At 39.4% G+C, this 13,117-nt stretch overlaps 1 protein-coding gene across 1 annotated transcript; it reads right to left on the reverse strand.

The window, feature by feature from the left end:
- Positions 1 to 919: 919 nt before the first annotated feature.
- TRMT10C (tRNA methyltransferase 10C, mitochondrial RNase P subunit) lies at positions 920 to 2,655 on the reverse strand. The gene is given in 7 exon segments (XM_036849497.1): positions 920 to 1,508; positions 1,510 to 2,122; positions 2,124 to 2,165; positions 2,167 to 2,318; positions 2,320 to 2,441; positions 2,444 to 2,572; positions 2,575 to 2,655. Coding segments are annotated over 7 exon segments (1,263 nt in total). The 5' UTR covers positions 2,630 to 2,655; the 3' UTR covers positions 920 to 1,358.
- Between the last annotated feature and the right edge of the window lie 10,462 nt (positions 2,656 to 13,117).

Here is a 13,117-nt window from a genome sequence, read left to right on the forward strand (position 1 = left end):
GAATTAACACAGGCTATCTTGAGAAGTCCAAAAATCTGTAAAAGGATTCTGACTGGCCTGTCTTAAAGTCAGATGCCCATCTCAAAGCTTGAGTCTTTTTTTTTTTTTAATTTTATTTATTTATTTTTGGCTGCATTGGGTCTTCGTTGCTGCACGCAGTTTCTCTAGTTGCAGCGAGCGGGGGCTACTCTTCATTGCGGTGCACGGGCTTCTCACTGCGGTGGCTTCTCTTGTTGAGGAGCACAGGATCTAGGCACACAGGCTTCAGTAGTTGTGGCTTGCAGGCTCTAGAGTGCAGGCTCAGTAGTTGTGGCGCACAGGCTTAGTTGCTCCGCAGCATGTGGGATCTTCCCGGACCAGGGCTTGAACCCATGTCTCCTGCATTGGCAGGCGGGTTCTTAACCACTGCGCCACCAGGGAAGCCCTGAGTGAGATGTCTTTTTTGAGATAATCAGTTGTGGCCAGGGGAGCAAGGTCTGTAAAAATATGGCAGCTTCCATTCAAATCACATGGCTGGAAAAAAGGAAGTATTTCCTTGAAAACAAAAGCCATCTACATTACAACAGGGAAGTGCTGTAGTAACACTCTTCAAATAAACCCTTTTCTTCTAAGAGGACAAGAAATGAGCTTTATCCCCACGAACCCATTTTTCATTACCCACCACAAACCCATATTTTCATTATACAGCCCAATCTCATGACATGCCAAGGGATGTCTTTTTTCTTTAACCAAGACTCAGTTAAACGATATACCTTAGTGCCTATGACATGCCCAGCACTGTACCCAAATGTTAAATAAATGAACCGCCACCTGAAGTTTCATCAATTTTCGATGAAAGGGTAGTTGTTGTCATGGCTAAAAGAACATTAAGAAAGGAAATGCAGTCTGAGACTCAAAGTAGTCATAAAAAAGCCACACCAATGGTACAATTATTTTACTGGGCTCAAACAAACATGGACAACTCTTTTTACTTTCTAAGATTCTTTTTACAGTAAACAAAATATATTTCCAAAGTTTTACAAGATATTTAATGGAGAAAGATAATACTTCAGTTAGTTTGGAAAGACAACCTTTAAAAGAAAGAGCAAGTGAATTCCATTCAGGATGAAACAGACTAACAGAACTGTATTCCTAAGTGGTGGTGGTGGGATGAATTGGGAGATTGGGATTGACATTTATACACTAATATGTATAAAATGGATAACTAATAAGAAGCTGCTGTATAAAAAATAAAATAAAATTCAAAAAAAAAAAAAAGAAACAGGGAGTGTGAGTATTACTGTGCTACGTCAGCAGAGGCTTCCTAAAAATTCAGCTGATTTTGGGAAAAAAATAAAAAGAACTGTAATCCTAATCCATTACTTTTTTAAGCTGTCAATATTCTCATTCAAGCTACCTTTTCTGTGTCTATCTACAGAGCCTCTTGGAAATGAATTAAAAGTCTTTGACTTCATTCTGTTGAAAAACTCTCGAGAATGCTGAGAAATCTCCAGATAACCAGTATGTTTTTCTCCTAGGAACGAACTTCAGAGCCTCTTCCCAACTACCAGTGTTTTTCAGACATAACAAAATACGTATCATTTGATCTAAGGTGAGATTTTTGGTGCCAGTGTCCCACTGCAAATATTTATCTAATGGAAGGCATTCTGTTGCCAGCTTCAGCCGTTTTGCTTTGGCTAGGGATGTGCCTGGCTGCATATTCTTATCAACAAAAGATCCCACTACATAAATTTTGTCATGCTTGAAAGTAGTCATAACGTTGGGAGAATCTGAAGTTAAATATATAATACTATCCTTTGGAAATAAATCTACATGAGACTTTTCTGTTGCTGTTAAAAGCAATTTGTTCCACTTTTCTCCATAACGTTTAACTAACTCTCTATAGTAGGCACCACCTGTTTTAAGACTGCAGAAATAAATATGGAAAGGATCAACATTTCTTCTGTTCCATCCTTCACTTTCTAAAAGTTGGGAAACAGCATTCTGCAGTTCTTTTGGTTTCATATAGTCGTCATAAGCCATGTCAAAAACCAAAGGTTGTCCAAACTGCATGGCCTGGGCACCCTTCCAGCCCATTGCAATATCCATATTCCTGTCCCAAAGTCGTAGAAACAGAAAGTTTGCTGTTTATCTTCCTAGTGGTTTCTGGTAGCTGATCTTTTTTATTGTTCTTTTGCTGCTATTTTCATTTCCTTTTTTATTTGCTTGGCTTTTTTCATTTTTTCCTTAATATATAAATATTTTAAATATTTTCTTTTTGATGATTTAGAAACACATTCCATAAACGGTTTGAGCTCTTCTTCACTGATGTGTTCTGGTTACTTCTCTGCGAAGCAATCTCCACATCTCAATTAATTCCCTGGTGGCAGCTAGAGGATCGTCATCCTTGCTACTTGAGACTGTTGAAACACCCTCTTCTTGCACACTAGATTTCATTGTAATTTCCACCTATCCAACTCCAGCTCTTCAGGAGGTGATGTACTCTCCTTATTAGGATAGGACACAGCTGGTATTTTGGAAGACATGTATCTCTGCAGAGTTGTTGAATATAAAACCCTTTTCTTCCTATGAGGGTAAATGGCACCAAAACTCTGGCAAAAGGTCTTAAGAAGGTGATACTGACACTCATTTTGAGGAAAACAGGCCTGTAAGAAAAGCCCTATAAAAAAAGAAAATGTAATGAAAGTTAAAAACCTCTCAAATAACTGTGCAAGTATAAATTTGAGATACCAAAATGCAATCGATTTCTGAAACATAAAGTGGAATCTTAGTCCAACTTATTTTTGCACCATTAATTTTTCTTAGACTCCTGTGGCCTAGAGCCTGTGATCATTCACTAGGCAAAAAGTTTAAAACTTATTTGGGTTCTTATTTTAGACATGAACTTCACTTTTGTTTTAGGCAAAAGGATACCTTGAAGATCCTTTTCAGATTTGTATCTAGGGACCCAGAAGATCAATGTTACCGGATAACAAAGCTATGTACCACTATATGGCTGAGATTATGGTGCTGTATTCTTCTCCACTTTCTATTAAGCCCAGATATAGACCCAAACACAAGATCCTTAACAAGCAATACATGAAGACAAAGGGCAGAAAAGTTACAGAAAGTGGCAAATAGTAAAAAGCACTTAGCAGCTGCTGTACCAATGCCCTTATATGTTTTCAAAACAGAAATACAGAGAGATCTACTGATTTAAAAAAAAATAAAACCTCCCTTCTCCAATTTAGACTTTACAGCAAATAATGTTATTGCCAAACAAAATATCCAAAATTAGGGCAAATATATATAAGCTCCACAATTTTATCCTAAAGGTCTGGATGTCCACAAAACAATGAAGATGCTTAAAGACGTGAAACTAGTGCTGGACTTGAAGCAAAAAAAGGAATTCAACTTTCACAAAATGCAACTAAAATACTTGAAAAGTTCCTTCTTTCCTTGGCTTCATTTAATGACGCTGCATGCTCCTGGGTCTCTGACCTGTGCAATGATGCTCCGATCCATTCCCCCCACACCCCCAACACACACAAGGTCGATGTGCTTCTGAGTTCTGTCCTTAGCCCTTTTTTCAATCTAAACATTTTCCCTATGAACTCTGATCTACCTCCTTGACTTTGATCACCATGTATCAGATGACACCTCAAATGCAACAAACTGAAATCTCTCTCCCTTCCCTTCCCAATCTGCTTCTCCTTCTGCATTGTTTCAGGGAGGACACTACTATCCATCATGTGCTGAAGGCAGAAACTGGGAGTCATTCATAACTGTCCCCTCTCACACCCCTCCATTCCTAATTTGGGTATATTCATTTAGTTTCTAAATACTTCTCTAATCCAGTCACTTCTCTTTAACCTCATTTTCTTATCTTTTTTTTTTTTTTGGAGGCAGGGGCTGCGCCGCGCAGCTTGCAGGCTCTTAATTCCCCGACCCAGTGATGGAATCCGGGCCCTCTGCAGTGAGAGCACGGAGTCCCAACCACTAGGCCGCCAGGGAATTCCCTCAACCTCATTTCTTAACTGTATCTCCTAGCCTCTAGATTTGCTCTCCCTCATCTCTAAGCCATTTGGAGCTAGTGCAGATCTGATCAATACACTCACATCATCCTCAATGTGTATTTTTAAACTCACTGCTGCCAGGTTAAAGTCTAAACTTATATATGTGGCTTATAAAGTTTTTCACAAAATCACCATTTGCTTACCTCTTCAGCTACATCTCTAGCTATCTGTCACCTCAAACTTTAGATCAAGTATTCCTATTAGTTCTTTTAGCACCCTGTACTTCTGCACCATAGTGCTTGTAACACTGCACTGTAATTGCCCTGGCTACTTATTAGCCCCACTATGTGGTAAACTTTATCAGGACAAGGACTGTATTTATACTAACATCGAACCCAATGTTTGGCAGTATATAGTTCACATTTATCATTCAAGTATTTTTCGATTAAATACTCCGGGTCAATGCTTCTCACATTTAAAACACGTTCAGACACCTTTTAAAGAAAATACATTTTCCTTTAGAATCCTCGAAATATTTAACCGAGAGTTCTCAGCCCCAATACGACAAACACTGATTACGGAAAAAGTCTTTTGAGTTTTGTCTTTGTAACTGGTAAATATTTTTAGGATATCAAAGAAACAAAACCCCCAAATATTTAAAAGGGGAACAAGGATATCATTTTGGGAAACACTGCTCTCGTCCCAGGTATTGTACTTATAGTTTATTAAATCACTGGGTTTCCTCTTACCTGTGGGCCTTCTTAGCGCACAAGTTCCAGTATGCGTATGTTAGATCTCCCGCGTCCTCCCACCTCACCACACACACTGGGAGACACGAAACCCGCCCGTACCAGGAGTGCAAAGACAGTGGCTCCCGCCGGTGTAAACCACAAGGAACCCCAGAGGACGCAGGATTCGGCCAGGAAATGCTGCCCACGGATCCGCGCTGCACCTGACCCACAGCTTAACTATCACTCTACACAGTATCCGTCGTTGACCCGAGACCCGCAGCCGGAAATCCCGCCCTCTCCTTCCGGCGCTGCCATATGACGTCACGCCAAAGGGGCAAGCCTTCCGGCCTGAAAAGCAGCACTGTCGTGCAACGCAGCCTGAAAAACATTCACTGACAGTAGCAATACAAAGACCGTTGAGACCACATTGTGAGGTTTGGGGGCTGAAGCCAGGTGAGAGTGGGTAAGGGATGAGTGGAATATGAGAAAATGGAGTCATTAAGGTTAAACGTTTTTATGAATCTTGGCAGAGGCAATATTCGGTAGGCTCAGCCTCCGGTGTGGTGTCCAGGAAATTTTTGTTATTTTTACTGTTCCTGGGAGAGACTTGACCAGCTGATAGGATTGTTAGCAAAGGAATAAGGAAAGAAAGGATGAGAAGGGTGAACTTCCTCAGAAGATTGAAAGAGATGGGATTCAGAGGACAGATGGAGGGAACTGGTCTTGGATAGGAGGAGGAAATACCACTTCCTTTGTAACAGGAAGAAGGGAAGAAACTTAGGTGGGGATGGAAGCCAGTTTGTAGATATGGCAGTTGTAATTTGAGAGTTCCCATTTCTGTGAAAGAGGTAGTCTGCTGAGAATCTCTGGAGAGCGAAGAATGGGAGAAGGTTTGAAATTATTATGAAGAGTGAATGTGACACACTCAGTGATGGAGAAGTTTTTCACATATTGCAGTATAGGGAAGTCATTCTGGCTTATACGTGGTTCTGCCTGAACTTTGTGTGAACTAAAACACAGCCTGACTTATGGCCTGTCAAACACTTATACAGCACATCTACTTTAACCATTAAGATAAAGAATGTCCTCTTCGAAGATAAGGATAAATAGCTCTCTTCCTGTGGCATCCATTAACACTTTCTTGAAGATAAGGTTCCCTTCCCGGACACCAGGGTTATGCTGTCTCATTGAGTACATACTAATCTGTCTCTTTTGAAACCTTGAAGGAATGTACCCCTGTCATGTTTGATGTATGTTCTTTGTTTTAATAGTAAGGTTTGAAACTGTGCTGAAAACCGTGCTTCAGTGGAGCAGATCCTTGGAGCTACTGAGAGGCTGCCTCCCAGGCTATAGTCCTCAGTTTGGTTCTAATAAAACTCTTTTCTATTCCTTATTATAGTTTGATTGTTGATTATTTGTGTCAACAATAGAAGCAGAAAGTAGAATTGTGTTTACCAGGGGCTAGGAGGGTGGTGGTGAAAACAAGGGGTTGTTTAGTGGGTATAAGAGTTTCAGTTTTGCAAGGTGAAAAAGTTCTGGAAATCTGTTGCACAACAGCACGAATATACTTAACACTACTGAGCTTTAAAATTGTTAATACGTGCTGTTGAATTGCACACTGGGGAAATAGCCCAGTATTTGGGATTAAGACTGTCAAGGCTGGCTAGGTCTGAATCATCGCTCGCTCTCTTGTCCAGTGGGGACTTAACAAAAACTTTCAGACTTCTGGTTTGGGAGGTTAGATAGGTTTGTCTTTGGATATGTAAACAGTTGATTGCTAAATTTGGTCAGATTTCTCCTGACTGGCTCTTCCTAAATTCTTAGGATACGTCCTGGTAAATTACACTTTGTGAATTAATTGTCATATATGTAATTGTTGCATTTTGGATGTACCTAGTTTGATAATTTTTAAAAAATATTTCCATTTAAGGTATCTGTTTGCAGGTCAGAAAATGAGAAAATGTAATTGTGTAATGCTCTGAAATGTAAAAAAAACAAGCTGTAAATAAAATCGACTAAATCCAAAAAAAAAAAATTGTTAATATGGTAAACTTATGTATTTCTTAAAATCACAATTAAAAAATGAAAGAATGAAGTGTGAGCTGACTAGGGAATGACAGTCATGTTGTTAGGCAGTGTTTATGGTCTAATTCAGTTTGGGGGTCATGAATTTATAGTGGTATCAGTCTATCTTATATGATCCCCCCCCCCATTTTGCCAACACTGCTAAGTGCTAAGAGGTCCAGGTACAATTAAGCTTATAGAAGGGAAATGGGGTAAAGTTGTTAAAGTTATTGGCATCAGAGTTGCTGCACGAGTGGCCTACAGAGCCTCAGGTGCATAATGAGAGGCCAGTACAGTAATGATAGAACATGGGATGAGAGACTGATAGAAAGTAAATACACAACTGGCCAGAGGTTTCAAAGGAGATGAGAAACAGGTTAGTAGGTGTAATTGAGTAAGCAAACTGAACTGATAGGACATTGCAGAAGAGTCAGGTATCATCTGCTTTCGTGAATGTTGTGGTGGAGCAATATGTATTTGGTAATGCCAAGATTCAGGCCATGACCACAAGAGTGTGTGGCAGGAGTACAGTGGGATGCGTCATGAGAGATCATCTAGGAATCACAGGGTATAATTATGGTATTGTTTTTGCTTCAAAACTCAATTTTGTACTCAGTATTTAGGAACATTTGAAGTTTCTCTTTTCCTTTTGGTGTAGGCATATCTGTCTTATGGTTTGCTAAAATTAGGGAGGCCTCTCCTTTCTGGGCCAGACACTATTTTGATTTTTAAAAATTTAATGAGATGAAAGTTTTAGGACACTTGAAAGTCAGAAGCCAAACAAAAGAATTTTCTGTCCTTTCATGCCTTACAAAATTTATCGCTATGCAATACCTTGGCCACTCCTCTCTCAGCCTGAAGGTGGTGTCTTCTATTATCTAATTGTTCTATGATTTAGGAACTGGGATGTATTATTTGGGAAATACAACTAAAAACAAGATCTCTCCCAACTCAGAAATCCTCTCCACAAAGGTAGTAGAGAAAGAAAACACTTATGTTTGAATAAGCATTAAACCAGAATGTGGTGGGCATCACAGGCAATCTGCGGAAGAGATTGTGAAGAGAGAAAGGGGAATCTCACCCCCTTATATAGCCAGATACACCCCATCACATATGTGTTTTCAAAGTAAACAATAGTCCTGAAGTAAGAGAACCTGAGAGCATATTTGTCATGCATAGTTCATCCTAACTTTACCATGGTAATTGGGGAGGTCACTTTTGTTAGTTAATTGGCTTTATCCAGAGAAAAAACAAACCTCATCTTTCTGACAGGACATAGTTTTGCTAACTGGAGAAAGGCGTCCACCAAAGTTAGGCTTGTGCCCTCTCACAAGAACTGTGAGATAGGGGAGCTATCTTCCTTGATCTTTGCATTTCAAAAAGATGGCTTCCAGGCTTCCCTGGTGGCGCAGTGGTTTAGAATCCGCCTGCCAATGCAGGGGACACGGGTTCGAGCCCTGGTCCGGGAAGATCCCACATGCCGCAGAGCAACTAAGCCCGTGCACCACAACTACTGAGCCTGTGCTCTAGAGCCCATGAGCCACAACTACTGAGCCCGCATGCCACAACTACTGAAGCCTATGCGCCTAGGGCCTGTGCTCTGCAACAAGAGAAGCCACCGCAATGAGAAGCCCATACACTGCAACGAAGAGTAGTCCCCGCTCGCCGCAACTAGAGAAAAGCCCTCGTGCAGCAATGAAGACCCAACGCAGCCAAAAATAAATAAATAAATAAAATTTAAAAAAATTAAAAAAAAATCAGTAGCCCTGAGAAAATTATATATATATAAAAAATGGCTTCCAGGTTCTTGAAGAAACATTCCTGAGTGGTGAGATTGGCAGGAGGCTTATTTAGACATTATAATTTAGCCATTATAAATATTTACATACATTTGAAAAGGATGAAGAAAGAAATTCTGAAAGAAAAGGGAGAGGGGGAGAAACGCCTTCCCTTATTTTCAACAAGGAGAATTACATCTCTTATTTTTAATTTGTATTTGCCCTTAAATTATGTGGTAGAAACTGAAAGTATTGGTCTTGAAAGGTAAGTGAGACACACCACTTCCTTTCCTACAGGAGGGAAAGACAAATGTTTCAGTGCACTTGGATCTTTGGGACCGTAAAACATGAGCTCAGTCAACAAACCCCTTTTGTTGCTTTCCTCAGGGGAGGAACTTTGGCCCAGATGATAATCCAGATGATAATCCATCATAACTTTTACCTCACATGATATAGACTTAACGTTATTACCTCCCTGGCCACCCCTAATCTTCCTAACAGTGGTTCACAAAGTGTGATCCCCAGACCAGCAGCATCAGTATCACCTAGGAACTAGTTAAAAGGCCAATTTCGAGGCCCCACCTACCAATTCTACTGAATCAGAAACTTTGGCAGTGATACCTAGCAGTCTTTAAGACCTCCAGGTTATCCTGATGTACTTTAAAGTTAGAGAACTGCTGCTTTTGAAGAAGCATTGAAAAGGAAGTAAGAGAATTTCTTGTTGTCTTCTTTAACAGAGACTTCCCACAGCGAATTCGCAATATGTTCTCTTTTTTTGTTAAAATTTAATATGTTTAGTCTAGTATTGGGAGGTGACACACAAATCTTGGTGTACTTCGCTTACAATGATCATAGCCTATTACCTCTATTTTCCACAAGAAGGGGAAAAGTTATCACATACTGATGTCACAAAGTCTTAGGATTTCCCTGCAGTCCTCCCTTATCAGTCTTTTCTCTATCAGGACACATCTCTGGTCTGCAGCTTATAGCCAAAAATCTGGAGATATCTTTTTTGTCTTCAAGCTGCTAAAATAGAGCAACATCGGAAGTCAGAGTAAGGGAATAGTTTAGGGTGACCCTAGGAGAGAAAATTAAAATAAACTTTATTTTCAACACAAGTATTTGTGGCAAAAATTCTGATGTCTTGCAGAGAAAGAGAAAACCAGTTTCTAAATACACAGCTGTTTATCAAAACAAGAAAAACTCAAAAAAAAAAAAACAAGAAAAACTTTAAAACAGGATAAAAATGCTCCCAGACCAAGATAGTCTTATAAGCAACAGTTGAGTTGAGCTGCTATACCATTAATTTCAGTTGGCATCATTTCTGATGTGGTACTCTAAAATATGTCTCCAAATTCTTTGACACTGTCTCACGAGGTGGAGTCTAATTCCTCTTCCCTTGAACTTAGTGACTCATGTCCAACAAATAGGAAAAAAGTAGACCAGTATGCAACTTCAGAGAGTAGGTCATAAAAGGCGGTGTAGTTTCTGGCTTGCTTATTCACCTGGATGATTCATCCTGTGGGAAGCTAGCTGCCATGTTGTGAGGACATTCAAGTAACAAAGACTCTCCTTGACCAGACTTTAGTTAGGCTCTTCTGAGCCCTCTCCTGGGATTAGTCCTTGACCTTGACCTTCTGTGAGATTGCATAGGTCAATCTTAGCAAGAATCCTGCTAAGTCATCCCCCAACCTTGATATCTTATCAGGTTTCTCACTCCTCACTCTTCATATCTAAGCCCTTGTCCTGTCTTTAGCAAGAATCTCTCTACCCTTGAGGTCTCCTTTTAGTTTTCCATCCACTGATATCCCCACCCTGCTTCTTGGCTATAAATTCCTAGCCATCTTTATTGTTTTGGAGTTGAGCCTTATCTCTCTTCCCTATTGCAATGTCCCTAACTACAATAGTCTTGAGTAAAGTCTTCCTTACCGTTTTAAAAAGTGTCAGGTTAATTTTTTTTTAAACATCTTTATTGGAGTATAATTGCTTTACAAAGGTGTGTTAGTTTCTGCTTTATACCAAAGTGAATCAGTTATACATATACATATGTTCCCATATCTCTTCCCTCTTGCGTCTCCCTCCCTCCCACCCTCCCTATCCCACCGCTCTAGGTGGTCACAAAGCACCGAGCTGATCTCCCTGTGCTATGCGGCTGCTTCCCACTAGCTATCTATTTTACATTTGGTAGTGTATATATGTCCATGCCACTCTCTCACCCTGTCACATCTTACCCCTCCCCCTCCCCATATCCTCAAGTCCATGCTCTAGTAGGTCTGTGTCTTTATTCCCGTCTTGCCACTAGGTTCTTCATGACCTTTTTTTTTTTTTTTTCTTAGATTCCATATATATGTGTTAGCATATGGTATTTGTTTTTCTCTTTCTGACTTACTTCACTCTGTATGACAGACTCTAACTCCATCCACCTCACTACAAATACCTCCATTTCATTTCTTTTTATGGCTGAGTAATATTCCATTGTATATATTTGCCACATCTTCTTTATCCATTCATCCGATGATGGACACTTAGGTTGCTTCCATGTCCTGGCTATTGTAAATAGAGCTGCAATGAACATTTTGGTACATGACTCTTTTTGAATTATGGTTTTCTCAGGGTATATGCCCAGTAGTGGGATTGCTGGGTCGTATGGTAGTTCTATTTTTAGTTTTTTAAGGAACCTCCATACTGTTCTCCATAGTGGCTGTATCAATTTACATTCCCACCAACAGTGCAAGAGTGTTCCCTTTTCTCCACACCCTCTCCAGCATTTATTGTTTCTAGATTTTTTGATGATGGCCATTCTGACCGGTGTGAGATGATATCTCATTGTAGTTTTGATTTGCATTTCTCTAATGATTAATGATGTTGAGCATTCTTTCATGTGTCTGTTGGCAATCTGTATATCTTCTTTGGAGAAATGTCTATTTAGGTCTTCTGCCCATTTTTGGATTGGTTTGTTTGTTTTTTTGTTATTGAGCTGCATGAGCTGCTTGTAAATCTTGGAGATTAATCCTTTGTCAGTTGCTTCATTTGCAAATATTTTCTCCCATTCTGAGGGTTGTCTTTTTGTCTTGTTTATGGTTTCCTTTGCTGTGCAAAAGCTTTTAAGTTTCATTAGGTCCTATTTGTTTATTTTTGTTTTTATTTCCATTTCGCTAGGAGCTGGGTCAAAAGGGATCTTGCTGTGATTTATGTCATAGAGTGTTCTGCCTATGTTTTCCTCTAAGAGTTTGATAGTGTCTGGCCTTACACTTAGGTCTTTAATCCATTTTGAGTTTATTTTTGTGTATGGTGTCAGAGAGTGTTCTAATTTCATACTTTTACATGTACCTGTCCAATTTTCCCAGCACCACTTATTGAAGAGGCTGTCTTTTCTCCACTGTATATGCTTGCCTCCTTTATCAAAGATAAGGTGACCATATGTGCATGGGTTTATCTCTGGGCTTTCTAACCAGTTCCATTGATCTATGTTTCTGTTTTTGTGCCAGTACCAAACTGTCTTGATTACTGTAGCTTTGTAATATAGTCTGAAGTCAGGGAGCCTGATTCCTCCAGCTCCATTTTTCGTTCTTAAAATTGCTTCGGCTATTCGGGGTCTTTTGTGTTTCCATACAAATTGTGAAATTTTTTGTTCTAGTTCTGTGAAAAATGCCAGTGGTAGTTTGATAGGGATTGCATTGAATCTGTAGATTGCTTTGGGTAGTAGAGTCATTTTCACAATGTTGATTCTTCCAATCCAAGAACATGGTATATCTCTCCATCTATTTGTATCATCTTTGATTTCTTTCATCAGTGTCTTATAATTTTCTGCATACAGGTCTCTTGTCTCCTTAGGTAGGTTTATTCCTAGATATTTTATTCTTTTTGTTGCAATGGTAAATGGGAGTGTTTTCTTAATTTCACTTTCAGATTTTTCACCATTAGTGTATAGGAATGCAAGAGATTTCTGTGCATTAATTTTGTATCCTGCTACTTTACCAAATTCATTGATTAGCTCTAGTAATTTTCTGGTAGCATCTTTAGGATTCTCTATGTATAGTATCATGTCATCTGCAAACAGTGACAGCTTTACTTCTTCTTTTCTGATTTGGATTCCTTTTATTTCTTTTTCTTTGCTGTGGCTAACACTTCCAAAACTATGTTGAATAATAGTGGTGAGAGTGGGCAACCTTGTCTTGTTCCTGATCTTAGTGGAAATGGTTTCAGCTTTTCACCACTGAGGACAATGTTGGCTGTGGGTTTGTCATATATGGCCTTTATTATGTTGAGGAAAGTTCCCTCTATGCCTACTTTCTGCAGGGCTTTTATCATAAATGGGTGTTGAATTTTGTCGAAAGCTTTCTCTGCATCTATTGAGATGATCATATGGTTTTTCTCCTTCAGTTTGTTAATATGATGTATCACGTTGATTGATTTGCATATACTGAAGAATCCTTGCATTCTGGGAATAAACCCCACTTGATCATGGTGTATAATCCTTTTAATGTGCTGTTGGATTCTGTTTGCCAGTATTTTGTTGAGGATTTTTGCATCTATGTTCATCAGTGAT

This window comes from Balaenoptera musculus, chromosome 4 (genome assembly GCF_009873245.2).
Source record: "Balaenoptera musculus isolate JJ_BM4_2016_0621 chromosome 4, mBalMus1.pri.v3, whole genome shotgun sequence".
NCBI classification, from domain to species: domain Eukaryota; kingdom Metazoa; phylum Chordata; class Mammalia; order Artiodactyla; family Balaenopteridae; genus Balaenoptera; species Balaenoptera musculus.